Source organism: Passer domesticus, chromosome 18, assembly GCF_036417665.1.
Source record: "Passer domesticus isolate bPasDom1 chromosome 18, bPasDom1.hap1, whole genome shotgun sequence".
In the NCBI taxonomy this organism is placed as follows: domain Eukaryota; kingdom Metazoa; phylum Chordata; class Aves; order Passeriformes; family Passeridae; genus Passer; species Passer domesticus.
In genome coordinates, this window is record NC_087491.1 from 7,648,784 (window position 1) to 7,668,139 (window position 19,356).

General features: G+C 43.4%; 1 protein-coding gene across 2 annotated transcripts; it reads left to right on the top strand.

Annotated features, from left to right (window-relative positions):
- The first annotated feature begins 753 nt into the window (after positions 1-753).
- Positions 754-19,310, top strand: PKN3 (protein kinase N3). Of its 2 annotated transcripts, none has more exons than XM_064393784.1 (22): positions 754-1,317; positions 4,668-4,950; positions 5,484-5,632; positions 6,443-6,575; positions 6,689-6,840; positions 7,208-7,403; positions 7,697-7,885; positions 8,106-8,215; positions 8,691-8,834; positions 9,797-9,872; positions 11,274-11,460; positions 12,174-12,285; positions 13,091-13,167; positions 13,932-13,998; positions 14,576-14,667; positions 15,030-15,206; positions 15,294-15,356; positions 15,895-15,971; positions 16,475-16,617; positions 16,856-16,963; positions 17,529-17,609; positions 18,443-19,310. In XM_064393784.1, the coding sequence occupies exons 1-22, from the start codon at positions 1,294-1,296 to the stop codon at positions 18,653-18,655; spliced, it is 2,853 nt and encodes a 950-aa protein (XP_064249854.1). In that variant the 5' UTR covers positions 754-1,293; the 3' UTR covers positions 18,656-19,310. The 2 variants fall into 2 exon arrangements, with proteins under 2 accessions (XP_064249854.1, XP_064249855.1); XM_064393785.1 differs by having other exon boundaries at positions 1,184-1,317; positions 6,446-6,575.
- Positions 19,311-19,356: the final 46 nt, after the last annotated feature.

Genomic DNA, 19,356 nt, shown 5'->3' on the forward strand with positions numbered 1-19,356 from the left:
GGGCACAGCCCCAGTGACAGCCAAACACAGCCTTGATCCCGACTGCTGGGACGGATCTGCTGGAGGTGTGGAAGCACCCCTGCTCCTCTGGAACTCAGTCTCTACACTTGTTAGTTTGATTTTCCCCCTTCCAGTATTTCCACTGAATGAACACTCAAATTAAAATAATTGCTTTAAACACTAAACAGAGCCTGGACCATGTTCTAAATAGCATCAGGTTTCTGAAGGGTTTATATTAATCAAATGCACTTGCTTTATTAACAACAGGGGCATATTCAAAGGTTTTGTATTAGTTTAAGGCTTTATTAATTCAAGTCGGTTAAGCTAGGTTCAAATTTTTAATTTTATGATTAGCCCCTTTTATTAATTACTCTGTTGCAAATCACTTACAAAATGTTTAGGCTAGAAAAATTTTTCTAATTAAGTAAAAGGAACACACTTCTGTTTATTAGTATATTTCTAAATTTGTATGTGAGAATACTATCACTTCCAAATGCCTTCTGATTCACAGTTGTGCACTGCTCCATGATTGAGAAGCGTATTAGTAGGATAGTAACATTATGTAATACTGCTGAGGAACATCTTTAAACACCTGAAAACAAGTATATTTATATTTTGTTTAAAGCACTGGGCCTGTGACACACTGTGGTTCTGTGTGATGCTGTGGCACTACTGCAGCACGGTGTTTTTTCACTACGGTAGCTAGGGGATTGTTGCCGGCCTCGCCAATGCATATGGGACGTTTTTCCACTCAAATATTCAGCAGAATCTGCGTGTGAAGGGGCAGTTCTGCAGGGGAAAACTTCCCCAGAGCCCAGCATCGCCCCGTTCCAGGGAAGGGATGCAGGGATCCCGTCGCAAGCAGAGCTGCGCCTCGCTGGTTCCCCTTCGGACCAGCGCCGGTCACGAGCCCGTGTGGAGAACAGAAACTGGGAACCACCCGATGGCCGCAGCACCCAGGGCCACCCGCGGGCGTTCTGCTCAGGGCTTCCAGAGGGGATCCGCCACTGTGCCTCCCGTCCCCTCCCTCCGGCACGGACCTCTCCAGTCCGCTACCTCCGCGGCGCCCTCGCTCCTTCCCGCCGCCTCACCGCGCCTTTCCCCTCGGCGGCACCTCCTCAGCCGGGGGCCGGAGCGGCGGCTGCCCCGGGGCCGTGTGGGGAAGGGCGGCTCCCGCTCCTCGTCCCGCTGCCCGGGCCGCCCGCCGGCAGCTCCCCGGGCCGCCCCCGCGAGAGGGCGCTGGCGGCGGCCCCGGGACCGCCGAGTTTGAAAAGTGCCGGTCCGGGCGGAGCAATGGCGGCAATGGCGACCCCGCAGGTGAGCGCTGAGGGCTCGGGGCTGGCAGCGGGCCGGGCAGCGCCTCGGGGGAGGGCGGTCCCCGCGCCCTTTGGGGTTCCCTGTGCCTTTTGGGGTTCCCCGTGCTTTTTGGGGGTCTCTCCATCCGTGCCCCGCCGGGAAAGCACCGCACCCCGCTCCGCTCTTCGGAGGTCCCTCCATCCATGCCCCCGCCGGGAAAGCACTGCGGCCCGGCGCCCTCTGGGAGTCCCTGTGTCCTCTGGGGGTCCCTGCGTTCTTTGGGGGTCCCTGCATCCATCCCCCGCCGGGAAAATCCCGTGTCCCGCCCCGCCGGGAGCCCCCGCAGAGGCGGCTGTGCTGAGGGGCTTCGCGCCGCTCGCCCTCCGCTCGCATGGCCGCGCCCCAGGGAGGTGGGAGAGGGTGTGGGAAGCTGGTGGGATCCCCTAAAAATGCCCCTCTTCGCCTCAGGGAAATGGGGTTCGGGCCAAGTTGGTGCCTGCTGAGGAAATCTCTCGGCGTCGAGGAGGTGTTGGGGGCGAGGCGGCTGCGGGGGCTGGCGCGGGGCCGGGAGGGCAGCCGGGCTCCGTGCTGGGAAAACATTCGTGTCTGGAACAAGCTCCCCGGAGAGAGGGAGATGTTCTGCGCTCTTCCCTTGAGACGAAAGTTTCAAGCCTAATCTGGGAAAGAAGGGACAGAGAGACTGACACAAAGAGCGCTGGCTGCCGCCCGCCCGGGTTCTTCCCATCCCGCTGCTTCCCACCCTCAGCCTTGGAGCTGGGAAGGCTCCAGGCAGGACCAAAAGTGTCTTTTTCCTAAGTTAGCCGTGACTTTTTATTGTAAGACATGAATGTAGCTGGCATGAGGCTCCCCAACGTGGTCTCATCCCTACAGCACAAAGTTGCTGTGAAAGATGGGATTTAAGATGTCCTGGGAATGTTTGGGCTGCAGGGAGGATGGCAGCCTCACCACTGGCTTATTAAATCAAATTATAAATCAATTTCTGTGTTAGTGGTGAAAGTGTAAATGCTAGGACTGCTCTGGGCTTTGTGCAGGTGAAACTCATTTCCAAGCTGGGCATAATTGATGGGATGAGATCTCCCTGGCTGCAATCCAAAGGATTAAGTGTAACTCATACTGCTGAAATATTTGCTAGTTAGAAAGCAGTCTGGGCACTTGGGTATGACACGAGCCTGGCAGAAGCTCTGGGTGAGCTCCAGCATCCCCACTACAAGTGCCAAAAGCAAGACAATTTCAGCTACTTCGGGTATTTCTCTGCAAGCTGTAAATGCATTTCAGGATTGTGTTGGAGACCTTTCCAGGGAGCCCAAGAACAGCTGCAGCACAGGCTGTGGCAGTGTCCTGACACCCCACCGAAATTCCTGAGCCAGAAGGCAAAATGGCTCAACCCAAATGCAAATTTTTTTCCTGTGCTTCTCAAAAATGGAGTGTTTTATCTTCGTGGTGCAAACAATGTTTGTGTTATGGCACCCTCTGATCTGCAGAGGGGAAGATGGGGAAGTGAAACATCTTACATTCTAAATATAGAAACTTAGCCTGCTGCATTAACTGATAGTCAGATTAGTTTTTGGCAGAGACTGATGTAGAGGAAAATTGACCTGAGAACTGCCAAGTCTGTACCTGTTCTCTGAATCAATACCCAGAGCTTCATATTCAGCACCTTTTATTGGTATTACTGTTGTACCACTGCTCATTCCTTTACTCTGAGTGGATCCAGAGGGAGGAAATTCTTACACCCATTAGCATAATTTGGACAGAAGATGAATCTATGTGCATTTATTAGTTATTTAAAAGAGAATTGTAACCATCAAACTCCTTTTAGTAACTTGCTACAGACTGGATAAAGAGCTTTTTGATTTTCCAATTTAGGGCTGGTAAAGGTTGCCTGTGACTCAGGAACTCCATGATTCAAATTCTTCCTCACAAAACTTTGGATGTCTTTCAAAGCTCTGGCTTAGTTCCTGGCTTTACTAATTGGGCGAGAACTTCCTGAAATCAGGATGTTAGTCTGAACCTTTTTGTTTTGCTACCAATCTGAACAACTCCTATTTTGGCTATTGCAGCCAAAGCTTGGATTTAGGCCAACTTTTCAAATAGATTTTTTTCCATTTTTTCTTTGTGCTATTGGACTGAAATTGTAGCAAAAACTAATCAAGGATGTTTGGTTGAGTCTTTGATTAAATAATTGTTTCTGGAGGAGGCTTTGGATGCACAGCCCACTCTGGAAGTGTATTAATGTACATGAGTAACACAAAGCCAGCGTGGTTTGTTGTTGGAAATGTGGTCAACCAGTGACAGAGTGTGAAAACAAGTTGGGATTCCCGAGCCCTGTCTTTAGGCACTGATGTGCTCTGTGATGTTAAGCCAGTTACTGTAGCAGTTCTTGACCACTTCTTTTGCATTTAAGGCATGGGTGTGTCATTAATGTGAGGTTATGAATGCATTATTCATTGCTTTGGATGCCTTAAAGCTGCTCTTCCTGTTGAAGAGAGAGGCACAAGCTCTTGCTTGGATGTGTTCTGGTGTTGGGCAGCACCCTTAGGGATGCTTTGCAGCTCCTGTCTGAATCCAGTGCTTATTTGGGCAGTGAGATAAACCTCTGCTTTGCCCAAACTGGGTATGTCCAGAGTCTGTGACAGAGCAGCTCTGTCCAGAGCTGTTGCTGAGCCATATCTCACTAGAACAAGTGGTATTTGAAATTATGTAAAACAAGGACAGGAGTGAATGCCACTAATGCTACTCAAAATAATCAGTGTTTAACGTGGCCTTTAGAGAACAGAGATTGAGACATAAGTCTGCTCACCTTTTCAGACACAGCAGACAGTCAGACTTATTCTTTTGCTTGTTCATTTGTAGAAACAGCTGTAGGCCTTGCATTTTTCTTCTTCAGGGACAACAGCTGAGGGTTAACACATGCTTGTGGCATTCCTAAAAGCTCTAACAGATTAGCTGAGATATGTCTTTGAGCAGTCAGCATCAAGGCATAATCAGATAAAAATCTGTAGCTAAAACATCAAACTGGTAAAAGGTAATGTTGATCAGAATAAGAGCAAATATTGGCTGAGCTTTGATTCTGGAAGAACAAAGATGTGTGTAGACATTAAATAACAAGGGGACGAGTAAAATGAAGGTTTTTCTCCATTATGGTTTAAAATCAGATTAAGGCATGTTAAGATCAAAGTTATATTCTGTCCTCTGCAATTGAAATGTAGGTTTGTCTTCTTGAAAAATTTGTGAAAAGATTGACTTCAGAATTTCTGAATGAAATGAAGGAGTGGATTCTAATGAGGATATTGCTGAAGTGTCATAAAAGTGGTTGGACAGTGTTCTCTCTGAATGCTCTTGGGCTGCAGGGCAGCTCTCTCTTGCAGCTGGGCAATGACGTGAACTTAATGGATCCGAGCTTCCAGCAGAAACTGGAGGGTGAGAAGGAGCTGCTTCGCCGGGCCATACAGAAGGAGCTGAAGATTAAAGAGGGAGCAGAAAACCTGCGCAAAGCGACAACAGACAGAAAGAACCTGGTTCACATCGAGCACGTGCTGAAATCTTCCAACCGGAAACTGGAGCAGCTGCACTGGGAACTTCAGGAGCTCAATGCAAGGATTTTGATACCAGACAAAGAGAAGAGTACCACAGGTAGTTCTTGGGTCATGATTGACTGGAACATTCTCTTAGAGTGCTTCAATCTCTAGAGATATTGAATTGACTTAGTCTTCTATTGAGGGCTCACGAGTAGTGGGAGCTTCTTGGTATTTAGGTGATGAAGTTATCTGTGGTATTAAAGGTTCAGAATGGTGCTATAAAGGTGAAAGGAAGTGTAGGGAGAAAACCAGCTGAGAGTGGTGGGCATGGGCAATATTCAGGAACAGGTTGTAGGTGGAATTGAAGAGATTTGAATAGAATTTCTGGGCAGTTCAACATCCAAGTATTTTATAGGATAATGAGTATAAATTTGGAAGGGTGCTTATTAGGACAGGTGTACTGATAAATTAAGAATTATTTACAGATATGAGCTTCATTTGAAAGTATTTCCCAATCAGTCTTGTAGGCAAGACCTTTTTGTACCTTATTTTATAGCCTACTTTTCCTTTGCAGAGTCACCCATCCGTAACCCAGTGAAATGAAATGAGACAAGATGACTAATGGTATTGATTGTGTTGTTTGTGCAGATGGATCTGTATCTCCAGATCCCTGTCTCTGGGAAAGAAACCCAGACCCCATGGCAAGGAAGATTGAAGCTTTGAAAAAGCAGCTGCATGTTGAAATGAAAGTGAAACAAGGAGCTGAGAACATGATCCAAATGTATTCAACATCAAAGGTAAGCAGGAATAAAGAGCCATTTGGGAGCATGGATTACTGGATCAAAATTTGTATTTTAAGTCTGTACACAAATCTCTCTCTGATAATTGATTTGGGAGAGAAATTAATTTGCAAAGATTGCTTACCTGAATCCTAGCTGTGTACTTTGAGCCTCAGCATAATGACAGGACATAAGGGTGGTATAAGAGGTATATTAAGTCACTGATGAGGAAAGAAAGCTAAGAAAGCATTGGTGTTGTTACTGAGTTAGTTGGTGTGATGTTTTGATATCACTGAGTTGTTTAGGATGAAGCACAGCATGTGGTATCTCTTTATGTGAGAAAAATTTTCAGAGGTTTAGTGGATTCGTATTCATCTCATTTTTTGAGTTTGGCATAATCATCAAAAAATAATTTAAAAGTCAAAAGATAATTTAAAACATTTCAAATCCAAGCTTATTATGAAGCTTAATTCAGTAAGACCAGCAGTGTAAGAGGGCTGTGATATTTTTATTTGTTCGAAACCTCTGCTCTGCTTACGGAACACTGTAAGCACAGTTAACCAGGGAACAAGGAGTCTCAGTGACTGCAGGATTTGGTATTAACTGGGCACGTCCTTGACCTGCCCTTTCCCTCTGCAAATGGAGATCGTGATCTCAGAGTCCTTGATCCTCAGTGGTGCCTCCTTTACATAACCGCTTGTGGATTCCATTTCAGAGTCAGTTATGACCCTTCATGCAAGTACTACCTCACTCTCATATGTGAGCACATCATCATCATCACCAGTTTTTAGTGATCATGGTTCTATCTCTTCATCTGATTCCTTTCAGCAGGAGCGGAAGCTGTTGGCTACAGCTCAGCAGATGCTTCAGGACAGCAAGACAAAGATTGAAATAATCCGCATGCACATTGTGAAAGTATCTCAGTCAGCAGGAGGGATGGAAGATACAGTGGATCCAGCAGGTAACATGCTTCAAGTAACTGATACGGCCCACAACAGCTGCAGACAGAGCCCTAAGATCCACAGCACTTGGTTGATTTTCATCCTTGCTGTGTTTTACCTCCCAAATGGCCAGTGAGGATGGGGACCACCATCAGTGCTTTGGAGCTGCGGATCGAGGAGCTGAGGCATCACCTGCGCATTGAAGCTGCTGTAGCAGAGGGGGCAAAAAATGTGCTGAAGATCCTGGGGGGGAGTCGGGTACAGGATCGCAAGTTTTTGGCTGAGGTAAGCAGACATTGCTCAGGCCTTCTTGAGAGAGTGGTTTCATGCCTCCACATTAGTGATTTAGCATGAATGAGCAGGGTTAACTAAGTTACTAATTTAGGAATTTCCTGTCTCTCTGTCGAGACAGACTGGAATCACTTCCCCATCTAGGGATAGCATTCCTTGCTTTGGTGACATTTCTCAGGCACATCAGAAGTGACACTGATGGGCGTTCAAGCTCTATGGAAAAATATTTTATCTTTGTCCTGTATTAGCAAGATGTTGTCTTGTTTGGTTTTTTTAACCTTACTCTAGTTCATAATACCTGGTCTACATGGCTCTACGTGGAAAATTTCTGCCTGCTTTCTGTTCTCCTTCACACTGGTAGGCTCAGGGTCGTTTGCAAGAGTCCTCTCAGAAGATTGATCTGCTGCGCTTCTCCCTGGAACGTCAGCTCAGTGAGCTTTCTCCTGATCACCCAAAAAGAGCACTCATCAAACAGGAGCTGGTAAACACTTCCTCCCTGGGAGCCCGGCATGGCAGCATCCAACCCACTTCAGTCATCAAACCTACAGCTCTTACAGGTAAAGGGACCCTGCATGACGTGTTGTGAGGAGGACGAGAGAAAAATGAATTCTATTTGTTCTCATTGTTGCCATATGGACATTGGATTTTCTAGGAGCTGGACTTCTGTCTTCTAGGTCAGGCAGAGCTTTCTGAGCATACAGATTTGCAGTCTAATAATCTCGGGTCAATTTAAACTATTAACCAAGAAATCATGAATCTGAGAAATTCTGGGACCTCTTTGAGGTCAGGCTGACTGGAATCACTTTATCTTTTGCATAATAATATTCCTTATTCTCCTAAAATTCCTCAGGAACACTGGAAGTGAGACTGATGGGGTGTCAGGATGTATTGGAGAATGTTCCAGGACGTTCCCGAATGACAAGTTCTTCTCCCATGTGTGGCAGCCCGAGTGACTTGAGGTCCCTTTCCCGGGCACGAGTTGGCCTGGGCATCCATGGCCGTGGTGTTGCAGGAAAATACCGGCATGAAGAGCCAAGCAGTGAGTACAGGGTTCCCTGTTGACCTGCTGGTGGCATATCAGAACAAAGGGGCTTCTCACTGGTTCACTTGGTATAAGAAATCCATTTTCTGCAAAACTAAGAGAGAGAATGAATTGCATTATGCCTGCTCCTGCTAGGACTGTCCTGGAAATTGGTTGGGGTGTCCACCTTCAGCATGAGAGATTAAACGTTATAATCCATGTTTCCTCCTTTGTCCAGATGAGGTCCTTGCTGTGCTCAAAGTGGACAATAAAGTGGTTGGCCAGACAAACTGGGGACCAGTTAATAACCAGGCGTGGGACCAGAGCTTTGCCATTGAGCTGGACCGGGTAAGTCTGCCTCAGATTCGTGTGCTGTTTAGTTTTCCATTTAACCTTACCTGATTTGCTTGTTTAGCTGTCATTCCACTTAGCTCAACCTTGTATTGCTGCTGTCCCCATGTCATTTGATTTGCCTTTTAGCTCGGTGTTCCCCTGAAGGGAGAGCATCACTGCTAGATATTCAGCTTGAACAGCATCTGCTGTCCTCTCCTTATCTGAGCAGTTCTATTTCATCTTATCAGCAAAGTGGCTCTTAGGGATTTCTAAATGGGGAGTCAAAGCAACCTCTAAGAGGGTCTGTAGCTAAGAAGATCTAAAAACATCAAAAGCAGGGAAGAAAAGCACTAAAGAAGTATTTTATGCATACTCTTTAGTTTACTGATTTTACTTATTTTTTAAAATACATGTGCCATTTCTAGAGCATGAAGCAGTATGTAATTCTTCTGCCTTTGCTTTCTCCTCCACCATTCACCCATCCCACCAGTCTCGTGAGTTAGAAATTGCAATTTATTGGAGAGATTGGAGAGAACTCTGTGCAGTGAAGTTTTTACGTTTGGATGATTTTCTTGATAATGAACGTCATGGGATGTGCCTCTCGCTGGAGCCCCAAGGAATGCTTTTTGCAGAGGTATAAATGTAAGCTTTGTTTCTTTCTCAGAGAATTCTGTCTCTTTAGGGTGTCTGCCCTGAAAGCAGTTGTTCAACCCAGAGTACAAGGAATGGAAGGAGCAATAATCTAGAAGGGCAGAGTGATACCTGAAACCCTCTTGCATAAATAGCCCATATGAGAATAAGGAACAACACAATAGAATAGATGTGCACGTGCCATAGCCTGGAGTGACTCTTCAGCTGCTCCACTGTAACTGTGTGTGTGCTGTGAAATCTGTTCGTTTTTATTTGCTTTCATTATGAGTCATTGGTGGCACTTTAATTAAGCATATGGCTTAATGGTCAGGATTGAATCATAGAGACTGTAGAATCAGAGATCCAAACTCCCTCTGGCTGTGCTTATTTTATCATCTTTCTGAGGCTAATAATAGTGTGAAGTACCATCAATGTGGAGATCATCTCGATAATCCCTTAAAAACCGCAGTATTTTCTCCTTTGTGTTGTGATGAAAGTTCCTGTGGTTATCATTCCAAAGTAGGATCTGAACCTCATGTAAAAAAATTTGCCTCCTCTCCCTGCCTTCTTGTTTTTTGTGGTTGGTTTGTGGCATTTGGTTTTGTTTTTTTGTTTTGTTTTTACTTCTGTGTCATGAACTACTGTGTTTGTTATCCTACAAATGGGCGTGTTCTTTATGCATGACTTCACAAATTAGATAAAGTTTTTGGGAGATACAAATTGGTCTTAATTCTGGGGCCTTTCTCAATTTCAGGTAGCAGATAATTTCAATCTCTAAACCCACAACTGAAGTAGCAGCTGATAAGAGGGTGAATCTGGAATAACCAAGTTTGGAGTCTGGGATTGACTCAAAATTTACCAAACAGATAGAAATGGAGATTTTGATAGGAGAACAGGCATGTGTGAAAATTTTGGTTTACAATTTAAATGGAGAATCCTGACGAATCTCTTTTGCTTCTCTGACAGGTGATGTTCTGTAATCCTGTCATTGAGAGGAAGCCAAAACTGCAGCGACAGAAGCGCATTTTCCCCAAACAGAAAGGTGAGGTGCTGGAGAAGTGACTGTCCAGGGTGGGAGCAGGGGTTTGCACAAGCAGGTTCTGCTGTCCTACTCAGTCTGAGAGATGTTAAAACTCTTCCTAATTACTGTGTATGTGAAAGTTAGTTTATTCACATGAAGTGCAGGCAGTCTGGCTGCAGCTCCATCTGTAATGTAGTATTGTCATGGTGCTGCTACTCACAATTAACATTGCTAGGAGGATGTAACTGCTGGTTATTTAACAGACTATTTAGCTCTGGGGCCTCCAGCATAGGAAGGACGTGGACCTCTTGCAGCAAGGAGGGCCACCAAGATGCTCAGAGGGCTGGAGCCCCTCTGCTCTGGACACAGGCTGAGAGAATTGGGACTGTTCAGCTCAGGAAGGCTCTCAGTGCCTTAAAGAGGCTCCAAGAAAGCTGGATGGGGACTTTGGACAAAGGTCTGGAGTGACAGGACAAAGGGAGAATGGCTTCCCACTGACAGGGCAGAATTAGATGGGATATTGGGAAGAAATTCTTCCTTGTGAGGGTGGTGAGGCACAGGTTACCCAGAGAAGCTGTGCCTGTGCCATCCCTGGAAGTGCCCAAGGCCAGGTTGGATGGGGCTTGGAACAACCTGGGATAGTGGAAGGTGTCCCTGCTCATGGCATGGGGTTTGAATTAGATGGTCATTCCATCTAATGACCTTCCAACCCAAACCATTCCATGATTCTATGAGAAGATCCAGAACTCAAACCATACTAGTTTAACCAGCCATGCTGTTACTGATGATCAGATATTGGGAGGTTTTCTGGAAAACTCTGAATGACAGAACACTGTAGCATGAACAGGCTACTGACTATAAAGTTTCTAGAGCTGGCATCTCAGATGTATGAGATTTATGGACTGGAATATCTTGCATACTTTCTTATTTCTTTGCAAATTCTTTCTTGTGAAGCTGAATAAGGTGAAACTTTACATACTGAGCTTTTGTGGCAGTGGGGATAAATGAGATTTTATATTTATACTCTTCAGGAAGTAGTAAAAATAATGAAAATATCCCAAATATTTTACTCTTTTTAATACATTTTCAGAAACTTCCTGTTAGGAGGGTGCATAATTAAAATGTAGTGTTGAAAGAGAAGAAAACTTGACTTGAATTAAAATAAATTTTTAATGTTTTATTCAATTTCAACTTGAAGATTGTTATATTATATGGAGCTGAACTTAGGTGAAATAGCAGATCTGTTTCATCATCATCATCATCATTAATCTTTATTCCCTGAAGAAAAGCCCATTCTCCCAAGGGTGAGCTACCCTTTAGGGGTAACCCACAGGTGTTTAGTTGAAAACTAGAGTTTAACACTATGTGAGACTTTAATTTATGTGTTGTAATCTTACTGATGTTTGCCTCTGACTCCTCCAGGGAAGGAATTTCTCCGAGCTCCTCAAATGAACATGAATGTTGCAGCTTGGGGTCGCCTGATGATGAGTTTCCTCCCTCCCTGTAGTTCCATCAGCACGCTGAGTCCCCCACTTCATGATCCCAATCACACAGACTTTCCTCCAGTTTCCCCACAAAGCCACGGTGATTCAGCGTCCAAACTGAGTAGGTAAGTGATCTCCTGAGTGTTGGAATGGCTGTAGGGTAGATCTTAAAATTCTGTTGCACCTTACTGAGGTGGAGGAAGACACTGATGAGAAAAATTTATCTGTCTTAAAAAAAAAAGATGTACAGTTTCTGTGTTTAAAGGAAAGAAAATTCCGTTCATTAAATGTCTTCACCAGTACAGTAACTGAGCTATGCAAGGTCACCATGTGATTGTTGTGATAAAAAATGCACTCTGCTTTCATGAGTAATGTAGCACTCAGAGGGACATAGCTGACATTTTGAATGTGCTATAGAAGAAAATTTTCCCCAAAATAGTTTTTTTTTTAAAATTTAATCAGTTATTCTCCAAAGAGATTATTCCCACTGATGCACAGGACCTAGGAAAGAAAAAAAAATACTCAATTACTCAATTACTGTGTTGCTATTAAAATAAAGATTTCTTTAAATTCTTGACTTATTTCTACATACCTGTGTTTCATTAATTTTGTAGCATCAGAGAGCCAGTGTTAGAATGTGAGTCTAACCAACTTTTAATTAATTTAGCAGAGGGTATGTCTTGTTGGTGCTTCACAGACTTATGGTGTGAGTCAGGGAGACAGTCCTGTTGTCCAGTGGTTTGGACCAAACTGGCCCAGCAGAGGTGATACAAAGGTTTCTGTGTACAATGCTCTGCCCTAAGGCAAAATCTCCTTCAATTCTGTCTTACAAATGCAGTGACTTCCCTGTGGCTAAGCTTACATTTGCTGATGAAGCACCACCCAAGCCTCCACGCCTTTTTCTGGTGGCCAACTCCAAGGAATCAGCGCCGTCTCCTGCAGATTCTCCGGTAATTGGGAAATCTGGGCTAATTGGGAATGCTGTCTTTGCTGGTTGGTGTTCTTTCAAAGCCCTGTTCTTCTAATTTATTACTGAAGAAATTTGCTATACTTTAGGCAGGTGCCTTGTTAACTGGCTGTTCTCCAGGAATTCAGAATCCAGTGAACCATTTTGGCATGGAGTCTTCTAAAAGAGTTGAATTTATTTTTTCCCCCCTCTTTTAAAAAAAAATATAACTTGCTTTTCTTGGAGAAGCAGAATGGGAGGTAGGTCAGCATTGGAGTTCAGGGCAAAAGTACAGAACAGACTACACAGAGAAAGCAGGGAAGGAGGGTCAACAGGCTTTCAGAAGCAAATGAAGTTCTTTGTCATTAAAGAAAGTGGGCAAAACCAAGAGCAGCTCTACTTTTCTGAGAGAAATGAGCAGAAAATTTCTTTGAGCAGTAAAATGACCTGTTCTACCACCTGTTCGTCCCTTTCTTATTTGGCTTTTGTGATAGAGGAAACTGCATTCTTTGATCATTGTGACTCTTGACATCAGATGCCATTTTGTAGGAAGTAAATGTTCTGTCCTAGACTTTTAAAAGTGTTTATTTTAAAAGATTTGACCCTATAAAAATTATTGTACATGGGAGTACTTTTGTGTGCTCATAGATAATCTGTTTTTATGCTGCTTACGTCCAAGCAGAGGAAATGACCATCTGCAAGAACATGTCTGTGGTCATGCTGGATCCTGACAGAGGAGAAAAGTTGGATGTGGGTGTTCAGGTTAGATTTCAGAGAATGACCCACTGTATTTTTCTTTCTCCTCCTAGTGCCTGAAGAGGCTACATGTTGAGGAGAAGTCTTGCAGCTCTGCTGTAACAGGATTTCCAGTCCCAGCGTCTCCAAGGTAACTGTGGATAGCATGGGCTGGCTCAGGTCACAGATTAAAGAGTCACTGGGCTCAAATTTTTGAGCATGAAGTCTAAAATTCTGCTCAACGTGTGCTTTGGTTTCTCAGCAACAAATTCTTAATACTGAGTGTGGAAAATACAATGAAAAATCTGCTCTGAGCTTCATTTGTCTAAATGTCTGCTGTATCTTATCTGTTCATTAACCCAAATATTGAGCCTCTTGGTACACTGTGCACTGCAGTGTAAGAGGTGATTTAGTAGAAGATAAAGTCATTTAGCTGTCTTCAAGGGCTTGCTTGTGTTTGAAGTGCTATGGTGTAGTATATTTAGATGTGTCTGTGTGCTAAGTAATACATTCCAGAACTACTTTTGGCATCCCTCACACTCTTCTGTTTCTATTGATTTGCAGTACATTGTTTCTTATTATGATGGGAGGCATAAAACAGGAAGTTGATTATAGTCTGTGGCACTTACACAGACACATTTTGTATAAAACAGGGATACACAGCAGTAAATATACCCAGGGCAAGTAAAAAACCAGTTTACTATTGTTGAAAAAAGACAATCCCCTTACATCAGGGTTGCCTTCTTCTTTCTTAAGGGGCAGAACAGCAGCACAAGCTTTGGTTGTCAGGATTAGGTGAGGGGTGGTTGGCACAGTTGTTCGCTTTCCTTTTTGCTATACAAAGCTTCTTTCCTTGGCACTTTGATATCTGCTCATGCATCTCTTGGGTACTGTCTCTTCTCTGTTTTTCTGCAGGAAAAGGACAGTTCAGCTGGAGGATTTTCACTGCATTGCTATGTTGGGCCGTGGCCACTTTGGGAAGGTAGTAGAGAAGTCCACTGTGGAGGAGGGCAGTGGTTGTGACAATGGGGCTCTGCCTGGAGGTCTGAATAGAAACATTGCAGGACAGGAGAGATCTGTTGCAGTGCAGATAGGGAACAACAAACCCAGCCCAGCCACATAAGCAGCTGGTAACCGTTGTTAACAGTCAAAATTCTTGAGGATTTGTGACTTCAAAGCCTGGAGAAAGCTGTCCTGAGAGTGCTAAATCAAGGCACACCATTGCCATTTCTTTCATGAGGATCACTAGTGGAAGAGCTCCATTCCCAAAACTTTGCATAGCTCTCTCTGTGAGAACTCTGAGGTGCTCCTAAAGCCCTGGGCCAGCTGTGACAGTGCTGTCTGGGAGAAGGACTTAACTTACACTGACATCCTTCTGGACTGCTGCAAAACAGAAGTGCTGTGTTTTTCGAGTTCCTGGAATTTGGTTTTGAGGATGACTCTCTGTAGTGGATGGAAATAGTTGGTGTCAATTTGAGTTAAACTCAAAAATTTGAGTTAAAGTAATCTGTAAGGAAATAAGAGATTGCTTAAAGTACAGCTTTTCTGTTGTCTTTCAGGTACTGCTGGCCCAATACAAGGCTACTGGGAAGCTGTATGCCATCAAAGCCTTGAAGAAAAAAGACATTATTAGGAGAGATGAAATTGATAGGTGAGCTTTGTTTAGAGATGGTACTATTGCCAGAGGCTATATTACCACAACTGTAATCAACTGTTAACAGGTATGGTACTGGCTGTGGTACTCTTCAAGTTAAATGTGACCTTAAGACTTAGATAACAAAAATCAGAAATAAGGAAACTTAGAATGGTGTCAAACTTTTGTATGATTGACACCTGAAGAACACTCTAAAACTCAAGGTTTGGAAGTATATAAGATAAGTACTATATTAGCCCTCTCTTTTTATTTCTCTAACTTCAGATGTAAAGATTTTCATTTTTACCCTCTCTTTCTCAAAACAGGCTTTTCTGCTGATCTCTTTAACACTGACGTTTTCATTCTTTGAATCCTGGCAGCTTGAACTGTGAGAAGCGAATATTTGAGGTGGTCAATTCTTCTGATCATCCATTCCTTGTGAACATGTTTGCATGTTTCCAGACCCCTCACCATGCCTGTTTTGTGATGGAATACACCCCAGGTGGGGATCTGATGATGCGCATACACGAAGATGTCTTTCCCGAGCATATGGCACAGTGAGTTAGAATTACTCTTGTCTCCAGGCACTATACATTTTTAACTTGAATCTCATATTTTGCCTGATAACTATTTCTGTCTTTTAGGTTTTATACAGCCTGTGTAGTCTTGGGGCTCCAGTTCTTGCATGAGAAGAAAATTGTTTATAGGTAATGCAGCAGAGACTCAAGACAGTTCAGCAACTTGAAGGTTGATTTTTCCTATAGCTGTGTCTGGAGCTCACTTTCTTGCTGGGGTTTCTAATCTTTCTGCCTGTCTTTATTTTCCCTGGCACTATCAGCATGTTCATCGTGCTCACAGTAGAGAAAGTCACCTAGAAGCTATTCATCTGGCATGTTGCAGGTGATTAATCCTCTGTGACATGTCAATACATTCTGGGGGGCACCTGTAAGTCACTGCTTTCTTTTCACTGGAAAAGGTAATTTGTTATGCTGTTGTGGGAGCTGTTTTCCAGTTGAATAATCCCCAACCAGCTCCACACTGCTTTTTGAGCCTTTCGTTTAGGGGAAAATATCAATCAATTAAGGGGAATCTTCCAAATGCACGATTTAACCAAATGTAGACTTTACTCAATCTAGATTTTATTCTATTTATTAACATCTACCTTCTGCCTCTTGCAAAAAAGCTGTATTGGGTGGCAATATTCAGTCTTCATCCACTGTTTTCTTTCATCTCCTTTGTTTGCAGGGACCTGAAATTGGATAATCTCCTTTTAGATGCTGAAGGATTTGTGAAGATAGCAGATTTTGGATTGTGTAAGGAAGGTGAGTAACTGGAGAAGCTTACATTGAGCCATCAGGATCATTTAGGATCTGGGATTTAGTAGGTGTTTGTAACTTGTATTAATCCCCATTAAAAAAAATTAACATCAGAAAAGTCAAACAACAAAAAGCTCCTCACCTGTCTGACCATGATGAATTTGGCAAGAATACCTTGTTGTGTAATCTTCGGGAGACTTCTGAAAGCATTTAAAATGTGCTTGTTTGCTCAAAGGAACCAGAATATAGGATCATCTGAAACATGTAGATGAGTAAATGAACAATGGAATGTGCAGGAAGTTCCCTTGGGTTTGCTCTTTATTTTAGCATTGTTTGTATATTTGTTATTTGGAATTGTTGGGGGCCTCAGGTTTCACACCTCTCACTGGCAATTCCCCTTGCCCAGCTAACAGCATCAGGTGACAAACTACAGCTTTCAGGAGGTGATGCTGCATCAGATCCATTCAGTAACTTGTGCTGGATTTTACCAAAGTGTCCTTTGCCTACAGGAATAGGTTTTGGAGACCGGACAAACACCTTCTGTGGCACCCCTGAGTTCCTGGCCCCAGAAGTGCTGACAGACATCTCGTACACGCGGGCAGTGGACTGGTGGGGCCTGGGTGTGCTCATTTATGAGATGCTTGTTGGTGAGGTAAGGCCAGCTTCCCTTAGGGGATCTCATTGACCAGGCTTGGGGACCTGACCACCCAAAGTAAAATATTGCTAAATGTAGCCAATTGTTTATTAGTTCTTCAGTTACATTTTTCCCATTCATAGTGCTTGCCAAAAAGTATTTAATTAATCCATACAACTCCCTCCTAGTCTCATGCTTATTTTATAGTGAGGAGTGGGTGCTATGTGGATTGAATAATGGAATGTCCCAATTGCAGTCACCATTCCCTGGAGATGATGAGGAGGAAGTCTTTGACAGCATTGTCAATGATGAAGTCCGGTATCCACGATTCCTTTCAACTGAAGCACTTTCCATAATCCGCAAGGTAAAGGGCTGATGGTCTCTGGGAGCCTGAGGAATTTGCATTTACTGTGTAAGTGGATCCAGAGGGACTTGTTTAGGATTGTACAGCATTTGTGTGTGTAATCTGGAGCTGCCTACATAGGCTAAGGAAATATTTAAAATTTGCACGTATTTTCCCTTTCTTCTCTTTGTGTAAATGCAGTTCTTCCGTGTAAGGATGACTAAGCAGGCTGCTTACTGTTCCTGCTAAGTCTGGCACAGAGAAGTGTTGATTCAAGGGCAGGAATGTCAGAGCCATTCAGTGGAGATGACTGGATTCAGTTTTTGAATGTGACCCCATAGTCACAGGTGCACAATTAAGCTGAGATGCTCCATGCAGTTTATGGCAGGTATCTTATCACTGCTGGCAAATTGTTTACAAGAAACTAGGTCTGAGTTATTCCTGGCAGATGATGACCTTGGTGCAAAGTGAGAATGAGGAAACACCGAGGGATCAGTCCCCCTCCTTTCTTTTGTTTTTCTCTCTGGAACATTATTTCTGTCCATTCTAGTTCCCACTGTTTAATTTTGAACTGATATCTCTGCAGCTGCTTCGGAAATGTCCAGAGCGTAGACTGGGAGCAGGGGAAAAAGATGCAGAAGAGATTAAAATTCAGCCCTTTTTTAAGGTAGGAACTTGGTTTATACCTCTCCCTTGTTTCTTGTGTTTGAGCAGAGAGTGATTTGCTCTCTGTTGGTATTGAGGCTTATTTCCCTTTGTTATCAGGGAGATCTTAGTCATAGTTTCTGTTGCACCTCATTGCTCCATTCAGAAATACATGTTTCCAGTCTTGATTGAAATGACATCCCCCAAGTCTATTTTCTGGCATCTTTGTGCTTCCAGAGTCAGTTTATTTCTGATTGTGTTGCTTCTATGTACAATTATACTTAACTTTAGAGACATGAAGAAATATTCCTTTTAAAATTAAACTGCAGCATCAAAGATGTTATCTAGTGATGACAGTGATTGTCAGTCAGTCTGTTTGATCACCTGCATTTGCAGGATACACATGATTCCTAAGAGAAATGGAGGTTCAATTGCTTTGTGTCAGGGGTATATGTTTGTTCCAGGCAAAGGTGTTGCCATCCCTCCTCATTATTACTCATCTGTCCAAAAGTTTTTAGCCTTATAACCCTTGTCTGGCTTTGCAGTGGAGCAAGAAAAGAACTTTGATGTCACCACAAATTGCTGGGATTCACAGATCCACCTGGCCAAGGCTGAGCTGTAGTTTTGTCCCTCCTAAATACAGTTGTAGCTGTAAAATACACTGCATGGAATCTCTGCACTACCTCCTGTGCTGTTTGTTATGGGCCTTTTTTCAGTTCTCTCTCTTTTTTTAATTAGTAAAAATAAGACAGGTTGCAAGTGATCCATAAGGGAGGCTGCAATTCTCCCTCTGACTTTCACATTTCATAAATAATCCTTGTGTCAATCTGGCCTGTTGCTGTCCTTTTCTTACAGGGAATTGATTGGAATGCCTTGTTTGCCAGGAGGCTGAAGCCCCCCTTTGTGCCCACTCTAAGAGATCCAACCGACATCAGCAACTTCGATGAAGAGTTCACTTCCCAAAAGCCAATCCTTACTCCTCCTGAGGAGGTTTCTCTCCTAACCCGTAAGGAGCAGACTGTCTTCAAGGACTTTGACTTTGTTTCCAGACATCTTTTAGATGTGTGATTCTGGGCTACAAAAACATGAAGAGATTGTTACCACCTTGAGAGAGCATGGAGAAGACTTTGCAGGGCCAGTGGAAAAGCCAGCAGGATTTGTAGTACAGGTAATGCTGATGGCCCCAGGATGAGGTGCCCTGCAAGCTGAATTAACCTGCTGTGGGTTTTCCAGCCTCATGTGTTGGAAGGATCCTGGATGTCAATTACCTTTAAGGAATAATTAACATTTGATGGGGTATATCTTCTTCTATCATTGAACGTAGATGAAATTTGGAATTTAAGCTGGACTTGAAATCAAATCATCTCTGCAACCCAGGTTACTCTTTGCAAAAAGCCTAAGTAAGTAGTGTGATTTTTAAAGTTGTAGCATAGCAGGGGAATGGCCACTTCTCACTGATTTTCTAGAGATGCAGCATTCCCTCCTGGTAATGATTGTATGCCATTTCCCACTCATAAAAATGTGTATGCCAGGCAAGGAATGGATTTTAACACTACCAAGACAATGATGTTTGATAATTATCTAAGTGATTTATTGTAAGGAAGATGAATCTTTCTACTTAAGGATGCCAACTCTTAGCTATTGTTTATAATGATATCAAACTCCACAGCTTTGCACATGTTTTTTCTTTTCTGAAAATAAAGATACCTTTCTATATAATAAATATTCAGCTTTTCATCTCCTTTATGTCAGCTGAATGTTTCAGATCA

Coding starts and splice junctions, on each gene's coding strand:
- PKN3 (XM_064393784.1), top strand. CDS start 1,294: ATGGCGGCAATGGCGACCCCGCAG. Junction 7,404..7,696: donor CAAACCTACAGCTCTTACAG/GTAAAGGGACCC, acceptor AAAATTCCTCAG/GAACACTGGAAGTGAGACTG. Junction 8,216..8,690: donor TTGCCATTGAGCTGGACCGG/GTAAGTCTGCCT, acceptor CCATCCCACCAG/TCTCGTGAGTTAGAAATTGC.